We start from the raw sequence: 23910 nt of genomic DNA, 5'->3' as shown, positions 1-23910 counted from the left end.
CCTTTATATACTTCTGTCCAATTTGATGTTTTTAAAAAGCAAGTCTCTGTTACTTTCATTTTTTAAAGTGCAGGATATTAAAGCTGAAAGGGGTCTCTAAAGATTAGCCAGTCTATCTAGAAACAGTGACTCACATATCCAAGGTCAAAGAATAAAAGATTTAGAACTCCTGACTCCCATTCTGTCTGTTATTAGATCCTGCTGCCAGGGGAAATAACTGCCGTCAAATAATAAGCCTGTATTTGCTACCCTTGAATATTTATCATCTCTAATTTTACAGCCACCTTACAAGATTATACTCATAAAGAAAAGAGGTGAGAAAGAACTATCCAAAACTATATGCACCACACCATGCTACCAAAGTAACAGTACAAACCCACACAAAGGATGAGAGGCAGATTTCCAAGTGTCTAATGGGGCAGTATGGGCAGATTTTAAGCACAGCATATATCTCTTCTTTGAATTTCAAATATCTATATTGCCTCCATAAGGTTTCTAAGAAGAGGGAGAAAGTATGAGAGGAGAAAGAGAGCAGAAAAGGATGCCAGCTTCCAACCAGCACCCTGAGAGCTGTAAATCTGGCTGAATGATATACCAGGTCTTAGGAGCTGGCTGTGAGAAACGGTGGAAAGAACAATGAAGCAGATATTAGATAGACTTGGACCTGAGTTCTGGCTCTGCCATTTACTATTCTGTATCCGTGGGCAAGTCATCTGACCTCACTGATGACTGGTCCCTTAAAATGTAAAATGGAGGTAAGAATAATATCTACATCCTTTACAAAAAATAAAAATAGCTAGGTATGGTGGTGCCAACACCTGTAGTCCCAGCTACTCAGGAGGCTGAGGTGGGAGGATCACTTGAGCCAGGGAGCTGGAATTGCAGGCAGCCATAATCCTGCCACTGCACTCCAGCCTGGGCAACTGAGTAAGACCCTGTCTTAAAAAAAAAACCCAAAACCCATCTGTGTTATATAGCTATGGTGACGAGTTAATGAGATAGTATCTAAGGCTTAGACGAGTTGAAAGCCACTTGTCCCAGATCACATAGGCACAGCTGGGATCTTCACACAGATCATATGAATGGAAATTTCCTGAGTTTTCCTATGTAGCACACGGCCCTTCTTTCTGTATAGTGACAGGAGGCCTCATGGTATGGTCATTAGAACAACAAATTTTGGAATAAGATAAAGTTCACATTCCAACTCTGCTGCTTAAGTCACTATGTGACTTAGAACAACGATTTAACTTTTTCAAACCTCAGTTTTCTTTTCAGTAAATGGGAACTAACAAGTACCTATTTCAAAGGATACTATGAGGTTTAAACAAGATAAGCACTAACTATAGTGTCTGACACATTATAGGCACTTAGTGGGAGCTACATGTATTTTTCTCTCATTAACTCCCAGGATGTTCTGACAGCCTGGCCAAGTATCTACAAGAGATAAGTCAAAATTTTAAGAGGAGATGAAACAACAATTCTTTCTTGGCATCTCCAAAGGAGTAGAGAGAATGGAACAAAGCTTCTCAGACCCACGTTACCAAGCTATAACAACCATGGCTGGGAGGAGCTGAGAATTGGCAAATCAATAGTTTAGCTATGTTGCTGTACCTTCCTGGATGGCAAGACCATGGAATTCCATCACAGGGTATCATGAGGTCAGGAGTCTCACTGGCTTCTGCCTCTCATGTAGGGGAAGATCCTGGGAAAGTAAAAATGAAAATGCAGAGTCTGGCACCAGTTCCCTGCACGCCTGGTCCAGTACGGATAAATAAGTGAGGAGAGTAATAATACTGCCTTACACCTAAACAGTGCTTTAGTATATCAAGCTTTTTGCCTTCTTATCTTACAATAATAATCTGTAGGGTCAGAATTCATGAGTTATTATTCCCATTTTACAGATGGAAAAACTGCAACTCAGAAATGTAAAGTGAGTTGACCAAGGCTAAAGCAGCAAAACCACTGTACTTTCTAACACAGAGTTTGGCACACTTTGCTCTCTCTCAAAGATGCAGGCTCAGAAGGAGGGAAGATAAAAACAAATCACTAGAAAGCCCTGGCATGCTGGAACATGGACTCTAGCTAGCAAGAAGGGCTCAAGGAGATGGCCTTCTCTTAGACCTCAACTTTGATGCAAAAGCTGCTTTGCAGCCTGAACAAAGACAATTCAGTCTTCCAGCAGATAGTGTCATTTTCCCTATGTGTCTAGCCTTAAGCTACAGAACAAAAGAACAATGACTTCAGAAGTTGTAGTTCGAAAGCAAAGTTGGGAGTTGTGATGGGGGAAGACTAAGAGCCAGAAGGTGAACCAAACTTCTGCTCTCAACTGCATTCAAGTGAGAAGGGAAACAGAAGATAACAGTTTAAAAAAATGATGTGGATTCAAGTATCAATTGGAAATAGAAAATTAAAAATAATTTTTTTTTTTTTGAGACAGAGTCTCGCTCTGTTGCCCAGGGTGGAGTGCAGTGATGCGATCTTGGCTCACTGCAACCTCCACCTCCCAGATTCAAGCAATTCTCTTGCTTCAGCCTTCTAGTAGCTGGTATTGCAGGTGTCCACCACCACACCCGACTAATTTTTGTACTTTTAGTAGAGACGGGGTTTTGCCATCTTGAACTCCTGAACTCATGATCCACCTGCCTTGGCCTCCCAAAGTGCTGAGGTTACAGGTGTGAGCCACTGTGCTGGCCAGAAAATTAAAAATAAAAAAATTTTTAAATGACATAGGGGTGTGAGCCCATGGTGCAGGTCAAGAGGGACAGTGAAAAGAAGCCACTGCTCAAATGTCTCAAAGTCTGTACTCTAGGAAAAGCACATATCCTTTGCTAAAGCAGCTAGTCCCTCCCATTTTCACTATGCTTCTGAAACATGATAGCAGCAGCACAGTGTGAGAGAAAAACAAAAATTAAAGCAAAAACTGAACAAGGATAATATAGCAGTGAACATTTATTGAGTACTTAATTTTCTATTTTATTTATTTACTTATTTTTAAGATGGAGTCTTGCTCTATTGTCCAGGTTGGAGTGTAGTGGCCTGATCTTGGCTCACTGCAACATCTGGCTCCTGGGTTCAAGCAATTCTCCTTGAATCACTTGTAGTCCTGAGTAGCTGGGACTACAGGCGCATGCTACCATGGCCGGCTAAGTTTTGTATTTTTTTTTTTTACCAGACTCGGGATTTCACATTAGCCAGGCTGGTTTCAAACACCTCACCTCAAGTGATCTGCCTGCCTCAGCATCCCAAAGTGCTGGGATTACAGGCATGAGCCACCATACCTAGCCAGTACTTAATTTTCTAAGTGCTAGGATGGGCACACTGCCCACATATCTAACCTTCACAACAAATTTATAGACTTGGCATAAGTATCCCTCTATTTTAAGGAAAGGAAACTGTAATTTCAGAGAGGCTAACTGAGATGAACTGACTTGTCCACATGGTAGAACCTGGATTTGACTCAGGCCAGGTCCCAAAGTAGATGTTCTTTCTAGATCTGTCTATATCAAAGGCAGCAACTAACTTAACACCTCCCAACCAAAAAGCACTGATATGGCCAGAAATCAGTCAAGCAAACAAGCATTTCTTCTTGCAAAATGATTGATTCTCAAGAGATGATTTGATTTTCAAATTGATTCTCTAGGATAAACCTTGGGGAAGTAGGATAGAGGGTGATTCCTGTCTAGAACTTGCCTACAAGGCACCAGTATACCATAGGTTGGAAAGTAAAAGGCAGTATCAGAAGAAAAAGTTTTATCAATTGACTCACAAGTATTTATTGACATTTACTATCTACAAAGCACTTTAGAAAGCCAGTTACATAGTTTTTCGAGACTATTTCAAAAAAAAAAAAAGACAGAATAAGGCAAATGCACAAAAGATATTTCAGGAAATTATCCTAACAAATTATCCTAAGTGGCTTATTACTATGTACTAGGTTCCTTCCCTTCTCTCCTATTCAAAGACATTCTGTCTTTTTTTTTTTTTTTTTTTAACCTAAACTATATTCCAAGCCACCATCATCTCTCACCTGGATTATTATCTATCAACTCTCTGCTTCTACTCTTGCTTTCTAACCATCTCAGTTTCCACACAGCAGTCAGAATAATTTTCTTAAAAGGAAGTCAGATCATGTCATTATTCTGCTCAAAACCGCTAATAACATCCATCTCAGTCAAGTGAAACAGGAAATCCTCCCCATCACCTATAAAGCCCCAATGATCTGGATTCCTTCTGACCGAACTTCCTCTCCTACCACTCTCTTTTCATTCATTTCACCCTAGCCACACTGGCCTCCTTAATGTTCCTTAATCGTGCCACTCTTTCCCAATATCTAGCTGTTACACTTGCTGAAATGCTCTCTGCACGTATCTGAAGAGCTTGTGTCCTCACTTCCTTCTGATATCCACTCAAATGACACTTCATGAGAAAGGCCTGGCCTTACCACCCTATCTAAAATGAAAGTCACCTGCTCCCCACATCCTCATTCTAGGACTCCCTATCTCCCATAACTAAATTAATTTTTCTTGATAGCACTTATCACTACTTGATACATTATTTTTACTATTTTGTATTTGTTTACCAGATTATCTGTATCAATCGACCCCATCTATTAGAATATAAGTGCCATAAAGATAGGGATTTTACCTGTTTTGTTCACTATTTTACCTGCAGTGGCCAGAATAGAGTTTGGCACATAGTAGAAGCTCTATTAATGAATGAAGCTGGAGTATAGTGTGTGGGAAGACACTGGTGGGAGATGATGCCAAGAAGCTGGGCAGATTGTGAAGAGTCTTAAAGGAACTTAGACTTTATGTCATAGAAGAAAGGGAACCACTGAAGGCTTTTGAGTAGGCAACACTGGGCAACACTCTCTGCTCTATCTGAATAGGCAGAGAACTTGCCTCTGAGTGGGCTCAGGCCTGGCAACGTTTCTCCAGATAGGCACCAGAAAAAGTTCTCTGGACAGCAGGACAGAGTCAACACTGCAGCCAAAGAATAACATTCCTATTTCTTGTTCTTCTATATATGGTAGAGCAGAAAACCGCATAGCAAAATCAAAAGAAAATTATATTCTGAATCAAATATATCTGAAGTTCACTATAATCAGTGGGCAGCTTGGTCCCCAAGGCACATAATTCCTCGTAACATAGCACTGATTCAGAAAGACCTACGTTGGCATATGATGAATGAAAGAGGCCGGCAAAGCACAGACCACAAATTCATCAGAAGATTATCCAGGGAGTCACTACAAAATCTCCATTACTATTTTACCAACCACTTCATAACCCACTTCCAATTGCAACACACAGTTTCCTTTTATTCTAATTATGCTCCCCCCCACATTACTTATAATACTCAGACATTGGGACAAAAATTGTTCATGGTACTGGATGCACAAAACTAAACCAATGCATCCTGAACTTGTGGGAAAAGGCATTCAATATACATATGTTTTAATGAAAAGAGGTGGGAAGGCTCAAGGTTAGGAAGATCTGTTATTCTTACTCCTGCCCCTGCTCCCTTCATTATCACCCACGATCAGCAGCAGGAGTCAATACCTATTACTCTGCAAAATGAGGGCAGGCCTCACTGAGTAAAGACACCCAAGGAGTTAGAGAGAGAAGAGATTATGAAGTCTATCTATTCAAAAGTAGTTAGTGCATGCATTCCTATTAAGTACCAGGCATTATTTGTAATAAGTGATACCATGTCTTTATCCTGGGCTATTTTCTGGTGGTTCCTCAACAGGTCTACCATCTTTTGTCTTAGAGGCTTTGCATTATCTTCCACCAGATTACAAAAAGTAAGGCAATGAAATAGACTTGTGAAGAAATAGAGATGAGAACCCAATGAGACTTTCCAGTTCTAGTCCTAGGTGGCCTGACTACACTGCATTTTCTGTCCTTGGATGTCCATGAGATCAAATGAAATGTGTTTCTATCCTTTACCACCACACATACCTTGGCTGCTTATCTTTTCCTTATGCGATTAGCTGCTTGAGTGAAGGCACCATATGACCTTTATTTCATGAGTTACTTTTTTTTTTTAACAGTTAAAAATGCAGGAAAAATCCCAGCACTTTGGGAGGCCGAGGCAGGCAGATCATGAGGTCAAGAGATTGAGACTAGCCTGACTAACATGGTGAAACCCTGTCTCTATTAAAAATACAAAAATTAGCTGGGCATGGTGGCGCACACCTGTAGTTGCAGCTACTAGGGAGGTGGAGGCAGGAGAATCGCTTGAACCCGGGAGGCAGAGGTTGCAGTGAGCCAAGATCACGTCACTGCACTCCAGCCTGGCGACAGAACGAGATTCCGTCTCAAAAGAAAAAAAAAATGCATTAACTGAACTTCACATGAGTTACAATCATATATGCCCTTCCACACACTAGACATTCCTACTCTTTACTGTCCAACTCAGAGGCATGGACTGCTGAAGGCATTTTCCTCCACAAATAAATCTACTCAGTTCCATATTTGGCTCCCAGAGACTAGTCCGGAAACAAGTGTCCAAATCTGCCACTCACACACCAAAAAAGCCATCTCAGGCAGATTTTACTGGTAAGGAAAACCAACCACCTACTGAAATCCAAAATTTAGAGGGTAAAAGGAAACAATCAAGAGGTCTGGAATCTTGATTACAGTTGTGAACAGAAACAAATCAATAGGTAACATCACATGGCTGCTAAGGGTAGCTGGGAACAAAACAAAAATCCACCAGAAAGTGACCTGATGTGTCCTGATATGTCAAGTACCTAACACAATGCTAGAAACCTATGAAGCAGATAATACATATTTCTTCAGTAAATTAATAATTGAAGAGTTAAATAAATGAATAGTTGAAGTGTGATATACAGAAAAGAATATTGTTAGTAATCTGAAGACACAGGTTCTTATTTCAGCACTATCTCATATTTGTGTGAATTCCGGTGAGTTAAGTCAATTTCTCTGAATCTCCATTTTCCTCATGTGTAAAATGGTGGGATAATAATATCTGCTCTGGCTATCTCATAGGATTGTATAAAGATAAAAATAAACAAAAATAGGAAGGTATTTTATAAACTGTTAAGCACTAAACAAATATGAGGCATAAAAGATAATGAAGGGATTAACAATGAGGTGAAAGGACAATGATGCTAAACGATATCTGGGTAGAAATAGTGGGCATCAAGAGGAAAGTTTTACCTTTCTCAACTTCCTAGAGAACATTTTAATCAAAGAGGACTCATGAGTTAGAAATTCATATACACAAAGATACTTTTTCATTTTTGAGATGGAGTCTCGCTCTTTTGCCCAGGCTGGAGTGCAGTGGCACAATCTCAGCTCACTGCAACCTCTGCCTCCTGGGTTCAAGCAATTCTCCTGCCTCAGCCTCCTGAGTAGCTGGGATTACAGGCATCCACCACCATGCCTGGCTAAGTTTTGTATTTTTAGTAGAGATGGGTTTTTGCCATGTCGGCCAGGCTGGTCACGAACTCCAGACCTCAAGTGATCCACCCACCTTGGCCTCCCAAAGTGCTGAAATTACAGGCATAAGCCACCGCGCCTGGCCGAAGATACTTTTAAAAAATAATAATGCATGATGATTATTACTGCCATTGTTCATCAGACCATTCCTCTACTAAGTGAAAGGCAATGGAGGGTTGGGTAGTGCGTTGACTAAGCAGGTCATAAAGAGCCTCATACCTAGCAAATCGTCAAAAATTGGTTTGGTGAACTGAAATACATATCTCAAAGCAGCTTTAGAAACAAAGCAATAGCAAATTGTACTCAATATATTCAGCAAAAAGAACTCAACCAAAGACTTACAGAAGTGAGATATCCAAATAACCACTTTAGGAATGTTTAACAAGTATCATTTACCTCTAAAAGCTTAAGAGAAAGAATAATACTTGGAACATACAAATAGAAACACAGTTAAAAATCTAGATCTGGCTTGAGCCCAGGATGTCAAGGCTGCAGTGAGCCACGATCATGTGACTGTACTCCAGCCTGGGTGATACAGCAAGACTCTGCCTCAAAAGTAAAAAAAAAAATCTAAATCTGTGAAAAAATTATTTATGTTTACAGATGACATGATCTATGTAGAAAACCCTAAAGATTCCACCAAAAAAATCCCATTAGAATGAATAAATGAATTTAGCAAAGTTGCAAAATATAAAACCAACATGCTAAAATCAGTTGTTTCTATACAGTAACAATGAGCAATCCGAAAAACAATTAAGGAAACAATTCATTCACACAGTAGCATCAAAAAGAATAAAATACTTAGGAAGAAACTTAACCAAGGAGATGAAAGACTTGTATACAGAAAATTACAAATGTTGTTGAAAGAAATTAAAGAAGATACAAATAAATGGAAAGACATCTAATTTTCATGGATTGGAAGATTTAATACAGTTGAAATGCCCATACTATCCAAAACAACCTAGTGATTAAATGCAATCCCTTTCAGAATTTGCAAAAATATAAAAATCTTTTTTTTTTTTGGAGACAGAGTCTTGCTCTGTCACACAGGCTGGAGTGCAGTGGCGTGATCTCGGCTCACTGTGCAACCTCCACCTCCCAGATTCCAGCAACTCTCCTGCCTCAGCCTTCCATGTAGCTAGGATTACAGGCACCCACCATTGCACCTGGCTAATTTTTGTATTTTTTTTTTTTAGTAGAGACGAGGTTTTACCATCTTGGCCAGGCTGGTCTCAAACTCCTGACATCATGATCCACCTGCCTGGGCCTCCCAGAGTGCTGGGATTACAGATGTGAGCCACCACACCCGGCTGTAAAAATATGAAAACCTATCTTAAAATTTATATGAAATCTCTCAAAGGGCCCCAAGTAGCCAAAACAATCTTGAAAAAGAACAAAGTTGGAGGATTCACAATTCCTAATTTCAAAGCTTACTAAAAAGCTACAGTAGGGCTGGGCGCGGTGGCTCATGCCTGTAATCCCAGCACTTTGGGAGGCTGAGGCGGATGGATCACGAGGTGAAGAGATCGAGACCATCCTGGTCAACACGGTGAAACCCCATCTCTACTAAAAATACAAAAAATTAGCTGGGCACGGTGGCGCGTGCCTGTAATCCCAGCTACTCAGGAGGCTGAGGCAGGAGAATTGTCTGAACCCAGGAGGCAGAGGTTGCGGTGAGCCGAGATTGCACCATTGCACTCCAGCCTGGGTAACAAGAGCGAAACTCCATCTCAAAAAAAAAAAAAAAGCTACAGTAATCAAAACAGTGTGGTACTGACATAAAGACAGACATATAGACCAGTGATATAATAAATCCTCACATATTTGGTCAAATGATTTTCAACAGGGTACCAAGACCATTCAGTGGGGAAAAGGACAGTCTTTTCAACCTATAGTGTTTTAAAAACTGGAGATTTACATACAAAGAAAATTTGGACCTTTCTGTAAACCATATACAAAAATAAACACAAAATGGATCAAAGACCTAAATGTAAGAGCTAAAGCTACAAAATTCTTAGAAAATAATATAAGGGAACCAGGCACAATGGCTCACTCCTGTAATCCTAGCACTTTGGGAGGCCAAGGTAGGCAGATCATGAGGTCAGGAGATCAAGACCATCCTGGCCAACATGGTGAAACCCCATCTCTACTAAAATACAAAAAATTAGCCAGGCGTGGTGACACACGCCTGTACTCCCAGCTACTTGGGAGGCTGAGACAGGGGAATCGCTTGAACCCATGAGGTGGAGGCTGTAGTGAGCCTAGATCACACCACTGTACTCCAGCCTGGTGACAGAGCAAGACTTTGTCTCAAAAAAATATATATATATTATTAAATAATAATAATATAAGGGAAAAGCTTCATGACACTGGATTTGGCAATGATTTCTTGAATCTGACACTAAAAGCACAAGCAGTAAGAGGGAAAAAAGGTAAGTTTAACTTAACCAAGATTAAATTTTTTTGTGCAATGAATACTATCATGAATATATTCAACATTATGAACTGTACACTTAAAAACAGTTAAGATGGTAAATGTTATGTTATATGTTCTTTATCACTATTTTTAAAAATCTAAATCTGATGGGAAAAAAAGGACACTATCAACAGAGTAAAAAGACAATCCACAGATTAGGAGAAAATATTTGCAAACTATATATCTGATGGGCTTGATATCCAGAACATATAAAACACTCCTACATGTTAACAACAACAAAATAAACAACCTTATGCAAAATAGGCAAAGAACTTAAATAGCCATTTCTCCAAAGAAAATATACATATGGCCAATAAGCACATGAAAAGACATTCGACATCACTAATCATTAGGGAAATGCAAATCAAAATCACAATGAGACATCACTTCACATGGATTAGGATGGCTACTCTCCAAAAAACACAAAACCCAGAAAATATGTGTTGGCAAGGATCTGGAGACACTGGAACCCTTGTACATTACTGATAGGAATGTATAGTGGGAAACAGAGTGGTTCCTCAAAATATTAAAAACATAATATATGATCCAGCAATTCCACTACTGGGTATATACCAAAAAGAAAGGAGGGTGGGGGTCTCAGAGATATTTATACATCCATGTTCACAGCCGCATTATTTACAATAGCCAGAAGATGGAAGCAACCCAAGTGTTCACCACAAATGAATGGATAAGCAAAATGTGGTATATATATAAAATGGGGCTGGACATGGTGGCTCATGCCTGTAATCCCAGCACTTTGGGAGGCCAAGGTGGGAGGACTACTTGAGGCCAGGAGTTCAAGACCAGCCTGAGAGACATAGCCAGACCCCATCTCTACAAAAACTAAATTAGCTGGGCATGGTGGCACACTCACACTCCTGGATCACTTTAGCCCAGGAGGTTGAGACTGCAGTGGGACATGATTGTACCACTGCACTCCCGCCTGGTCAACAGCACAAGACCCTGCTTTATGCATACAACAAAATATTATTTGACCTTAAAAAGGAAGAAAATTCTGACATATGGTACAATGCAGATGAACTTTGAGGACATCATGATAAGTGAAATAAGCCAATCACAAAAAGACAAATACCATATGATTCCAAGACAGAAAGTAGAACCATGGCTGCAGGTGTAGGGAAGAGGGGTGAATGGGGGTTCTCGAGATGGAAGGTGGTGATGGTTGTACAACAATATGAATGTATTTAATGCCAATGAATAGTACACTTCTATAATGGTAAATTTTATGTTGTGTATTTTCCTAGCAAAACAAACAAAAAACACTGTACAAAAAGGCTGCAGATTTTGGCTTATCAAATGGATCAATCTATTTCAATGTTTTCCAATCACTGAGACAATGTGTCCCCATGTGTTCCAATCACTGAGACAAGGCCAAATGTGGAAAAAGCAGCTTTGGTTATGAAAATTAAGTTTTGGGTGTATTAAGCTTGATGGCTAACTAGAAAACTAGATGTAGATGTGAAGTAGGCAGTCTTTTACCTAAATTTGAAGTTCCAGAGAAAAACTCAGGAATAGCGATGCAGATTTGAATAAAATAACGATACAAACACTTAATTTGGGGGTTATTAATATAGGGATAACATTTAAAACCATAGGACAGAATGAGAGTACCCTGGAACACCCCAACATTCAGAATTAAAGCATAGGGTGAGAAATCAACAATGAACAGAAGTGTGCAGTGACATAAAGAAGGTGGTTTTTGTTGTTGTTTTGAGGCAGGGTCTCACTCTGTTGCTCAGGCAGGAGTGCAGTGGCATAATCACAGCTCACTGCTGCCTTGACTTCCTGAGCCCAAGTGATCCTGCCACCTCAGCCTCCTGAGTAGCTGGGACCACAGGTGTGCACCACCATGCCCAGCTAATTTTCTCTGTTTTATAGAGACAGGGTCTCCCTATATTGCCTACGTTGGTCTCAAACTCCTGGACTCAGGCTATCCTCCGGCCTCAGCTGGGATTATAGGCATGAGCCATCATGCCCTGCCAATAAAGATGTTCTTAAAAAAAAAAAAAAAAAAAATGGCCAGACCTAGGCCCTGTAAACATGGTATCTAAGAGGTAGAGGGCAAATATATATATATTTTAAAACTCCCTAGGCTACGGCATTCAGTAGTCTGAATTTGAGAGAAGTGAGTGAGAGGATAAACTGTATAGTAGCAGCAGGAAATGGATGAAGATTTTTGAGATATGTACTTAAAAGGTACCAGGACTTGGTGACTGACTAGATGTAGGACGGAAAAGGAAAGGAAAATAAATGACATTAGTTTCTTTCTTGGGAGACTTGGAGAGTACTGCTGCCATTAGAAGGATGGAAACAAGGGTTTTGGTGGTAATGGTGATGGTGGTATTGTGTGTGCATGTTTAGGAAGGAGGCTGAAAAAGATAATTAGGGCTGACTGTCACAATAGCCAACACTAATTAGAAACTTACTTGTCAGTGCTTTAAATCTATTTTTGGGAGCTGGGCATCCCTCTGCAAGGACATTGTCATCAAAGATCATAACAATCCCATTTTGAAAATGAAAAAACTGAAGTTCAAAAGACCAAAATTGCCGGGTGCGGTGGCTCAGGCCTGTAATCCCAACACTCTGGAAGGCCAAGGCAGGTGGATCAGTTGAGGTCAGGAGTTCAGAACCAGCCTGGCCAATGTGGTGAAACCCCGTCTCTACTAAAAAAATATAAAAGTTAGCAGGATATGGTGGCTTGCGCCTATAGTCCCAGCTACTCGGGAGGCTGAGGGCAGGAGAATTGCTGGAACCTGGGAGGCAGAAGCTGCGGTGAGCCGAGATTGCACCACTGCACTCCAGCCTGGGAGACAGAGTGACATTCCATCTCAAAAAAACAAAAAGAAAGTCCCAAATTAATAGCTAGAACACAGAAAGGGCACAGAAAGGGCCTCAAGCCTGGATCTGACTGACTCCAGTCAAAGTTTGAGGTACCCATGGCATCCTAGTTAAGGATGTGGAAGTCAATAATGCAGGAGGGATAGGATTATCCAGAGAGAGAATATATAGATTGAGAAATAATTATTCATATATGTGGCTAAGTCTTATAATGGTATAATGAAACCTTTTCCTCATCCAGTAAATGAAGATAATACTTAATCTGTAGATAACGATCACTGAGGGCAAGGACCTCATCAGTTTTTGTATTCCCAGAGTTAAAATGCCTGGCACAAAATGACCCCCCAAAAAATGTTTGCCAAAGATTTAAAAACGAAACAAAAGTCAATATACTGGCCATAGTTTGGATAATGATAGAAGAAATATTTCCTAATCAACCTACAGAATAATTTTTATTTCCTCTCTGTGTAGCATGCTACAAATGCACTGTTTATTTCTGCACCACAATAATGTCTGTTTTATGAACTGCTCTGCTGTAAGCAGTAGACAGGAGATGGAATTCAGTGAGACAGGTGCTCTTATACACTGCTGGGGACAGATAAATATTTTCTGGATGGCAATTTGATAAAATGTATCAAGAGCTCTAAAGCCCTAACTCAGTAATCTTTTTTTTTTTTTTTGAGACGGAGTTTCGCTCTTGTTACCCAGCCTGGAGTGCAATGGCGCGATCTTGGCTCACCGCAACCTCCGCCTCCTGGGTTCAGGCAATTCTCCTGCCTCAGCCTCCTGAGTAGCTGGGATTACAGGCGTGCACCACCATGCCCAGCTAATTTTTTTATTTTTAGTAGAGACGGAGTTTCACCATGTTGACCAGGATGGTCTCGATCTCTTGACCTCGTGATCCACCCGCCTCAGCCTCCCAAAGTGCTGGGATTACAGGCGTGAGCCACCGCGCCCGGCCTCAGTAATCTTACTTAGGAATTTATCCAAAGAAAACAATAAGAGATGTGGCCAAAAATTTAGGTTGGAAGTAATAAAAAATATCTAGTAATAGGAAAATAATTAAATATATCATCATAGAACCATAGGGTTAAATATTATGCTGCTCTTAAATAAAGTTTTTGAAGAACACTTAAGGGTACCAGGAAATGCTTTCGATAAGTAAAATGAGAAAAAAAAAGGTATAAACTATACCTATATTTATTTATTTATACCAAAAATGAGCACAATTTTGTGTTTATATGTATGTGTGGCTATATATATCTTTTTTTTTTTTTTTTGAGACGGAGTCTTGCTCTGTCGCCAGGCTGGAGTGCAGTGGCACAATCTTGGCTCACTGCAACCTCCGCCTCCTGGGTTTAAGCACTTCTTCCGCCTCAGTCTCCTGAGTAGCTGAGACCACAGATGCGTGCCACCACGCATGGCTAATTTTTGTATTTTCAGTAGAGACAGGGTTTCACCATGTTGACCAGGATGGTCTCGATCTCTTGACCTCATGATCTGCCTGCCTTGGTCTCCCAAAGTGCTAGGATTACAGGCGTGAGCCACTGAGCCTGGCCTATACATCTATATTTATTAGTACCTAGAAAAAAGTGGACAGGTGTCGTGGCTCATACCTGTAATCCCAGCACTTTTTCAGAGGCCGAGGTGGGTGGGTAACTTGAGGCCAGGAGTTTGAGACCAGCCTGGCCAACAGGGCGAAACCCCCATCTCTACTACAAATACAAAAATTAGCTGGGCATGGTGGTATGCACCTGTATTTTCAGCTACTCAGGTGGCTGAGGCATGAGAATCTCTTGAACCTGGGAGGCTGCAGTGAGCCAAGATCGTGCCACTGTACTTCACCCTGGGTGACAGAGCAAGAGACCCTGTCTCAAAAAAAAAAAAAAAAAAAAAGAATAAAGATTAGAATACACCACAAAATGCTAATAAGAGTCTCTCTGGGTAGAAAGATTACAGAAGATTTTGGTTTGCCTCATTCTGTTTTTCAGTATTTCTAAAATTTCTGCAAAAAGCACATTTTCATTTTTCTTTTTTTTAATAAAAAAAATTTCTTTTTAGAGATTGGGTCTCGCTATGTTGCTCAGACTGGAATGCAGTGGCTATTCACAGGCATAATCATAGCTCGCTGCAGCCTTTAACTTCTGGCTTCGAGCAGTCCTCCCACCTTATCCTCCCAAGTACCTGGGACTACAGGTGTGCATAGCTGCACCAGGCTTTTCAGATTTTCATTGTAGAACTTGACAAAGATATGATAAAATAAAAGCAAAGTAGCATTCACCTTCTTTCTTTTTCTAGAAGAATTCCTTGTGGGGTTGGGCTTCTCAAACTCTGCTGACTTTGGCTCTTCCTTTTCCTCTTCCTCATCAGGTATCAGAGAATATTTAGTCCCACCTGGTTGCATGAAACAATCTTTTGCAAAATGGCCTGCAGAAGAGAAGTAGAAAAGGTATAGAAGAAGGAAGTAGTCTCTCATCTCAGCAAGTGAATCTTCCTCCACGGCTCCTGGAATGGGCTAGTTGGCTCAGGAAATATTGTTGACGTCATTCAGAGTAGCTGTTTGATTCACAATAGATTTTCCACCACCTCAACATGGCATTGCTCACTCAACCACAGCCAGACTAGCAGCTGCTCTTAGGGCTGTGGGAAACATTAGTGCTGTTCTCAAAATGGCAGAGGATATGAGGATGCAGGTTTTTACTGCTCTCCATTAGTAATGGGGCTTATTAATTTTTTAAGATCTATTTTGGAACATATTCCTGACAATGAAAGACTGTTCCAGAGAGCAGGATACTTAGCAGAGAGAGCTGAGTGGCAGGCCAAGCCCTAAAGGAAGATGCTCTTAGGTAGCTGGCAGCAAGTGGGCACTCACATCTAAGCTAACACACAGAGAAAAAGGTATAGTCACCTAGGGGCACTGAACATTTACAGATTGTCAGGTCTGGCAAGCACCTTAGAGATATCAAATCCATCCTACATTTGCAGAAGATGAAAGCCCAGAGTTGAGAAGTAGCTCAAGGTCACACAGACAGCAGCACAGTTCAAACTTATCCTGGGTCTCACACCTCCCTGCCCTGTGCTTTCTGCTGCACCCAAACCAACGAACTTTGGCCTGATCTTTGCTAACTGGGACAAATTCCACCTCTCATTATTCTTCTCTTCTTTATGTAATGCCTGTTGGACACCAGTTAAGGTTAAAAGACCCCTACCTTCCCTGAGCCTGTAGTGGTATTGAGGGGCCCTATAACAGATGCCATGCTCTACACTCCTAGTTGTGTCTGAGTTTGTGGTAGAGCCTGTCTCAGGGGCACAGAGAAATTGCATGAGAGAATCAAAAAGGTACACATGGGCTGGGCACAGTAGCTTATGCCTATAATCTCAGTACTTTGGGAGGACGAGGCAGGAGGATCACTGGAGCCCAGAGAGACTAGCCTGGGCAACACAGGGAAACCCTATCTCTGCAAAAAAATTTTAAAAATTAGCTGGACATGGTGGCACACACCTGTGGTCCCAGCTACTCAGGAGGCGGAAGTAGGGTTGCTTGAGCCCAGGAGCTCAAAGATGCAGTGAGCCATGATCATACCACTAAACTCCAGCCTGGGTGACCCTATCTAAAAAAAAAAAAAAAAAAAAAAAGCAATGTGTAAAGTACTCTGTACCTCTGGATCCAGCAGTTGGGTGGCACCTGACAGGGAAATATAGCATAGAGTTTTCTAAATATTTGGAATGTTCCCACGGCTTTCCTGAGGAGGCATTCTTTCTCTCAATTTTATTTTTCCCCTTCTCCCCTCTATGCTAATGATCAATAGGGGCTTAAAACCCCACAACTTCAACCAGGGCACAAATCTGCTACCAGTTATTGTAGAAAAATCAACATAGTAGGGTACATGGAAGACTAGGAAGAAGGGGTGACAAATTGAGGTCACTCTGAAAATAAGAAGCTGGCAGTCTCTCTCAATATAGCTCTAACAAGGGAAATCAGGCTGAAAGACCCTTTTAATATTTGAGTAAGAGTAGAGGAAACCTGAGGAAACAGAACTAAAAAGAAGTGACTATCCTGTATTCTTTATTCGATATCCTTTAAAAGGATATTGTATTCAGAACTCTGACATTAAAGAGATAAAGATGAGAGTCTGACTTGTCTCTTTAAGTTATATATTTCCAAGTTGCTTAATTTTTGCAGAATCATCATCTTTGGAGATAAAATTAGAGTGTTAATCATAATCTAACACTCTTACCCCTCCTGGCATAGTTCATGGGGGTATTGCTCAGATAGGGCATAAGCTGTGGGTGGGGTGGGAGGAGTGGTGGTATAATATCTGGTAGGGCCAGCACTCAGAAAAAAAAACAGAAAAAGCATCAAGCCATGAACTCTGATGTGAATCTGGTGGGAATAACAGCATAAACAGGTAAGGCCATCACTTGGCTAAAAAACAGAGGAACTAAACTCACACCGGGCCGCCTCCTTCTTCCAGAAAAAGGTCCATCCACAAGGAGAGAAAGGGCAGAGGCTTCACCTTACCTTTACAGCCACACTTCTTGCAAGTAGTGTTCAAGACAGCCTCAAGGGTGATCTTCTGCCCAGTGTAATCCTGGAAGGACCGCCTCCGCCTCTCTTCTTGCCTATAATGAAAAAGATACTGACTTCTGGCCCCCTTAAGAGATATGGCCAGAGATACTACAAGGTAAGGTCATATACTGGTTTTTTGTTTTGTTTTTGGCAGGGAAAGGGGAGAAAGAAGGAAAGTTTTTGGCAGAACAAGATAGGCAGTAAAAGTAATGATGTGAAACAGCCCTAAATTAACAATTACAAATGAGACTAACCCTCATCTCACTAACGCACAGAGGATGGAAATATATAATTACTCACCATGCTAAACACCCTAAACGCTTACCAGGTCACTCATAGGTTTAAAAGACCTTCAAAGGCTTTCCAGAAAATCAACTCCAACCTTAGCATTCAAGGTCTTTTACAGTCTGTCTCTAAACTACTTTTCCAGCCTCATCTTTACAACACAATATGCTCTGGCCAAAGAAGTCTACTTTCTCTTCGCCACATGGTTCAGTGCTTTTGCTCAGGCAGTTCTCTCTCTCTCTCTGAAATGCTCTGTTTCCCCTCTTGACTCCCACCTCACCACTTCACTATACCTAGACATTTCAGGGCTCAGTTCAGTTACCAGCTCTCCTTCTAACAAGTCTTTTCCCCTGAGCCCCTCCGACAGAATTAATCTCTTTGTTGCCTTTCTCACAGCCTTTCAAAAAAACTTTAAACTTCTTACCAAATATAATACATACGTTGATATGGTTCGGCTCTGTGTTCCACCCCACACAAAAATCTCATGTTGAATTGTAATCCCCATTGTTGTGGGAGGGACCTGGTGGGAGGTGATTGGATCACGGGGGTCAGATTTCCCTCATGTGACAGTGAGGGAGTTCTCACTAGATCTGATAGTTAAAAAGTGTGTGGCGGCTGGGAGCGGTGGCTCATGCCTATAATCCCAGCACTTTGGGAGGCTGAGGCGGGTGGATCACGAGGTCAAGAGATCGACACCATCCTGGTCAACATGGTGAAACACCGTCTCTACTAAAAATACAAAAATTAGCTGGGCATGGTGGTGCACGCCTGTAATCCCAGCTACTCAGGAGGCTGAGGCAGGAGAATTGCCTGAACTCAGGAGGCAGAGGTTGCGGTGAGCCGAGATCGCGCCATTGCACTCCAGCCTGGGTAACAAGAGTGAAACTCCGTCTCAAAAAAAAAAAAAAAAGTGTATGGCACTTCCCCCTTTGCTCTCTCTCTCTCTCTCCTGCTGCCATTTGAAGATATGCTTGCTTCCCCTTCGCCCCTCTGCCATGATTTTAAGTTTCCTGAGGCATCCCAGCCATGCCTCCTGTACAGCCTGTGGAACTGTGAGTCAATTAAACTTCTTTTCTTTATAAATTACCCAGTCTCAGGTAGTTCTTTATAGCAGCATGAGAATAAACTAATATAAATATAGAGAAAAATGTTTATCATAAGTATACAGCTCACTTGATTTTTCACAATTTGAATATCAAAAAACAGAACATTGCCAGCATCTCAGAAGCCCATCTCATGCTCCCTTTTAAGTCACCTGCTTCCCCCAAGGGTAATCATTATTCTAATTTCTAACAGTACAGATTCCTTTTACTAAAAATAAAAAAAAAAATAGCCAGGCATGGTGGCTTGTGCCTGTAGTCCCAGCAACTTGAGAGGCTGAGGCAGGAGGATTGCCTGGGAGATCAAGGTTGCACGCAGTGAGCTATGATTGCATCACTGTACTCTAGTCTGGGCGACAGAGCAAGACCCTGTCTCCAAAAACAAACAAACAAAAACCCAAAACAACAACAACAAAAAACCCATAATGAAGCTTGAATAACAAAAACCAAGGCAGAAACTTGAGGACTTAACTCAAGCAACTCAAAACATGACTTTTCAGGTATCTTTATTTGTAGAGCTGAGTTTCAAGTGGCTGTGAGCTGCAGCTTAAGCAACCCCCATGACAATCAATTCCAATACTCTGTGGCTTCTAACAGACTACAAACCATATTATACTTCCCACTTAACACTCAATTCAACAAATGTGTCACTCACCCACACATCCTCATTGCTATCATTCTAGTTTAGGCTCCCTTCATGTTTCATCTAGAGTAGTAACTCCCTCACTGGTCTCCCTGCCTCCAATTTTCTGCCTCCAATCCATCCCAGCACACATTCTGAGATTAATCTCTTTTTTTCAGTACAGCTAGTAAGTGGCTAGCGCCAGTGCTAATACTATTGATAGTAGTATGTATAGCAAAATGAACAAAACATGATTCTTTCTGGAATGAGCCTATAGTCTAGAAGTGGAGGGAGACATACGAATGAATAATTTTAACACGGTTAAGTCATATGTGCTTTTTCTAAAGACTACCCTATGGGCCGGGAGTTGTAGCTCACACCTATAATCTCTCAGCACTTTGGAAGGCCAAGGTGGGAGTATCACTTGAGACTAGGAGTTCAGGATCAGCCTGGCAACACAGCAAGACATCATCTCTACAAAAAATTTAAAAATTAGCAGGGCATGGTGGCATGGACCTATAGTCTCAGCTACTTGGGAGGCTGAGGGAGACAGATCACTCGAGCCCAGGAGTTTAAGGTTGTAGTGAGCGATGATCATTACACTCCATCCTGGGAGTGAAAGACCCTGTCTCTTAAAAAAAAAAAAAAAAAAAAAAAAAAAAAAATCTATAATCTGACCAGAAGCCTATGTGTTCAAAGGCTTTTTTTTTTTTTTTTTAAATTCATGAGCTGGGTGTGGTGGCTCTCATGCCTAGCACTTCGGGAAGCTAAGGCAGGAGGATCACTTGAGGCCAGAAGTTCAAGACCAGCCTGGCCAATAAGGTGAAACCCTGCCTCTACTAAAAATACAAAAATTAGATAGGCATGGTAGTGAGCCCTTGTAATCCCAGCTACTCAGGAGGCTAAGGCAGGAGAATTGCTTGAACCTGGGAAGTGGAGCTTGCAGTGAGCTGAGATCGTGTCACTGCACTCCAGTCTGGGTGACAGAGCGAGAGTCCATCCCAGAAAAAATAAATAAATACAAAAATTTTCTTTTTTTTTGAGACAGAGTTTTGCTCTTGTTGCCCAGGCTGGAGTGCAATGGTGCGATCTCAGATCACCGCAACCTCCGCCTCCCCAGTTCAAGCGATTCTCCTGCCTCAGCCTCCCAAGTAACTGGGATTACAGGCATGTGCCACCACGCCTGGCTAATTTTGTATTTTTACTAGAGACGGGGTTTATTCATGTTGGTCAGGCTGGTCTCGAACTCCTGACCTCAGGTGATCCACCTGCCTCAGCCTGCCAAAGTGCTGGGATTACAGGCGTGAGCCACTGCACCATATTTAACTGATATTCACGGTTCTCCACAATCTGACCCTAATTTACCTTTCAAGCTTTCCATTCTATTCCAGTGCTTGTCCATATCGTTTTCTTTCCTTAAACAGGATTCCCAAATGTGCCGTGGGTTTTCCTGCCTCATTCCTTTCCTCAAACCATTTCTTTTGCCTGAAATACCATTCCTTCTCCAGCTGTCTGATAAAATCTTATCTGTTCTTGAAAACCTACCTCAAATGCCACCTATTCTCTGACCATCAAGGCCTGAAGTAAACCATTCCCCTTAAAGTGAATTCCTAGAAACTTTCCTTTAAACAGGGAGTCCCTAACCCCCAGGCCACAGACTGCTCCCGGTCCATGGCCTGTTAGGAACCAGGCCACAAAGCAGGAGGTAAGCAGCAGATGAAGGAGCATTATCACCCGAGCTCCACCTCCTATCAGATCAGCGGCAGCATTAGATTATCATAGGAGTGCAAACCCTATTGTGAACTGCACATGTGAGGGATCTAGGTTGTGCACCTCCTATGAGAATTTAAGGTGTGATGATCTGAGGTGGAACCAATCCAGCCCCCAATCCACGGAAAAACTGTCTTCCACAAAACCAGTCCCTGTTGCCAAAAGGGTTGGGGACTGCTGCTTTAAACTACTCTTAGTATTTATTACATATTGCCTTATATTTGTTGAATAAATGAGTAAATGAAAGTACTAGCTAGGGCCAGGCACAGTGGTTTATGCCTGTAATCCCAGCACTTTGGGAGGCCAAGGCGGAAGATAACTTGAGGTCAGGAGTTCAACACTAGCCTGGTCAACATGGTGAAACCCTGTCTCCACTAAAAATACAAAAATTAGGCTGAGCATGGTGGCCCACGCCTGTAATCCCAGCACTTTGTGAGGCCAAAGGGGACAAATCACAAGGTCAGGAGATCAAGACCATCCTGGCTAACATGGTGAAACTCCGTCTCTACTAAAAATACAAAAAATTAGTCAGGCGTGGTGGCGTGCACCGGTAGTCCCAGCTACTCAGGAGGCTGAGGCAGGAGAACTGCTTGAACCTGGGAGGCAGAGGTTGTAGTGAAGTCAAGATTGTATCAATACGCTCCAGCCTGGGCGACAGAGCGAGACTCCATCTCAAAAAAAAAAAAAAACCTTAAATGTCCGTTTTCACGTTACTAAGACATACCTGAAAACAAAACAAAACAAAACAAAACAGTAAATGAACGCTACGAATGGTATACGTCAGGCACAATGGCAGACAAGTCATGTTCTCTGTTTTTTGGGTCTTACACATTCTTTTAAAAGCAAAGGTGTGGTTCTGCACAACATAGTATGAAGGAAAAAGAAAAGGGTGCTATAATCTCAGATATTATAGGAAAAAACAAAGTGGCATTTAAAAACAATACTACAAGTAGCTACATACATTAAATGTCTACCATAGACTAGACATGAAGCTGGCTCCTTACAAATCATTCAAGCATTGCTCAAATATATGTTACTATCTCCCTTTTATAGTAAAGAAGTTGAGATTCAGAGAGACTAATATATGGCTTTCAGCAGAAAGTCATATATTTACAGCATAATTTACAACAAAAGTTAGTTTCAGCCACTTGATTATTCCTAGAAATGGTTTTACACAGAGACAGCCCAAAACCAGGGAGCCCTTTCCCTTCCCTACCCTTTTCCCTACCCTTTCTCTGAGAAACACAGTTAGCTCTTTTATCTTAACATGTTTTACATTTTATCATTGTAAAGGTGGCTTTGGGAAATTTCACTACTTTTTAATGAGTCTGTATAGCTGTATCAGCTTCTTTGGAGCAGAAGCAATTTATTACAATGCAATCATCAATTTTTTCTTTTTTCTTTTCCAAACACTAACTTGAACCACAGCTACATTTAAACATTTCTGCACTGAGTTATAAAAGATTTCTACTATTACTGAACAGTATTTTGTCAATAATCAGCCTTACAAACATGTTAATATTTAGAGACTAAACTACAGAAATATGAAAAGTTATGTAAGTCACATGCAACAGTGAGAAGCATTATACAGTAAAAAGGGCATTAGCTTTAAGGTCAGAGAAGCCCAGTTTTGAGTCCCTGCGAATTTGCTATGTAACCACAGTCAAGTTGCTTATCACCAAACACCAAGCTACAGAGTAGGAATAGAAAGTAAAATGGAGATAACATCCACTTTGCAGGTTGTTATGTACACAAGAGTGTACATAAAATGCCTGGCACTGCAGTACATTATTTCCCTTACTTCCAGATAAAATTCAAATTCAAAGTGATTTTGCTCAAAACTATAAACATAAGGCTTTCCAAGCTTTTCACCAATAAGATCCCACTCAAACAACATTCTATTATTTTTCTTGTCTTTTAAATTAATCAATGACATAATTAACATTGAGAGTACCTAATTAACATAAGACAAACTGTGATATTTTATCATCAAAAGCAACAAAATAACAGCATGGTTAACCTGAGGTTACACATACAATTTTGGATGGCTTTCTGTAACACTAAAAACAGTTAATAAACCCTCCAAGATCCCCCTTTAAGGGACTTTAGGGATCCAAGAACCCCTGATGAGAAATTTAGGAAAGAAGGCTGGGCATGGTGGCTCACACTTGTAATCCCAGCACTTTAGAGACCAAGGTAGGAGGATCACTTGAGCCTAGGTGTCCAAGAACAGCCTGGGCAACATTGGAAGACCCTGTCTCTACAAAATAAGAATTAGCCAGGTGAGGTGGCACATGCCTGTAGTCCCAGCTACTCGGTAGGCAGAGGTGGGAGGATTGCTTGGACTCGGGAGGTCAAGGCTGCAGTGAGCCGTGAACACGGCACTGCACTGCAACCTGGGTGGCCCATCTCAAAAAAAAAAAAAAAAGAAAGAGGCCGGGTGCAGTGGCTCACGCCTGTAAACCTAGCACTTTGGGAGGCTGAGGTGGGTGGATCACGTGAGGTCAGGAGTTCAAGACCAGCCTGGCCATCAGGGTGAAACCCCATCTTTAAAAAAAGAAAGAAAGAAAGAAAGACTTGAGACAGACAGAAAATTCCCTGTATCACCAGATGTTATCCTACATAGATAATTTTCCATTCCTAAATGAAAGGTCAGAAGAGCCAATGAAAGTAAGATGTTGTTTTCAGAGTACAGTGTATCCCAAGATGTGGTAGTCTAAACCCCACTGGAATTGCTCCTGGGTATTACTCTACCCTTCCAT

General features: G+C 41.3%; 1 protein-coding gene and 1 long non-coding RNA gene across 5 annotated transcripts in view; one reads left to right on the top strand and one right to left on the bottom strand.

The window, feature by feature from the left end:
* The window catches only part of ZCCHC17 (zinc finger CCHC-type containing 17), a 79830-nt gene that overhangs the window by 7832 nt on the left and 48088 nt on the right, over positions 1–23910 (bottom strand). For all 4 annotated transcript variants that reach the window (XM_012439868.2, XM_064363598.1, XM_012439867.3 and 1 more), the window contains exons 6-7: positions 17324–17424; positions 15083–15228 (exon numbers count right to left, since the gene is read on the bottom strand). In XM_012439868.2, the coding sequence (XP_012295291.1) occupies positions 15083–15228; positions 17324–17424 (247 nt within the window). The remainder of the gene's footprint in view (positions 1–15082; positions 15229–17323; positions 17425–23910) is intronic.
* Positions 13734–17423, top strand: LOC135269478 (uncharacterized). The gene is made up of 2 exons (XR_010337764.1): positions 13734–15250; positions 17277–17423. It is a non-coding gene; the product is annotated as an uncharacterized LOC135269478 (long non-coding RNA).

This window comes from Aotus nancymaae, unplaced genomic scaffold (assembly GCF_030222135.1).
Source record: "Aotus nancymaae isolate 86718 unplaced genomic scaffold, 86718_ANA_hifiasm-v0.15.2.pri h1tg000053l, whole genome shotgun sequence".
NCBI classification, from domain to species: domain Eukaryota; kingdom Metazoa; phylum Chordata; class Mammalia; order Primates; family Aotidae; genus Aotus; species Aotus nancymaae.
This window is presented reverse-complemented; position numbering and strand designations above follow the sequence as displayed.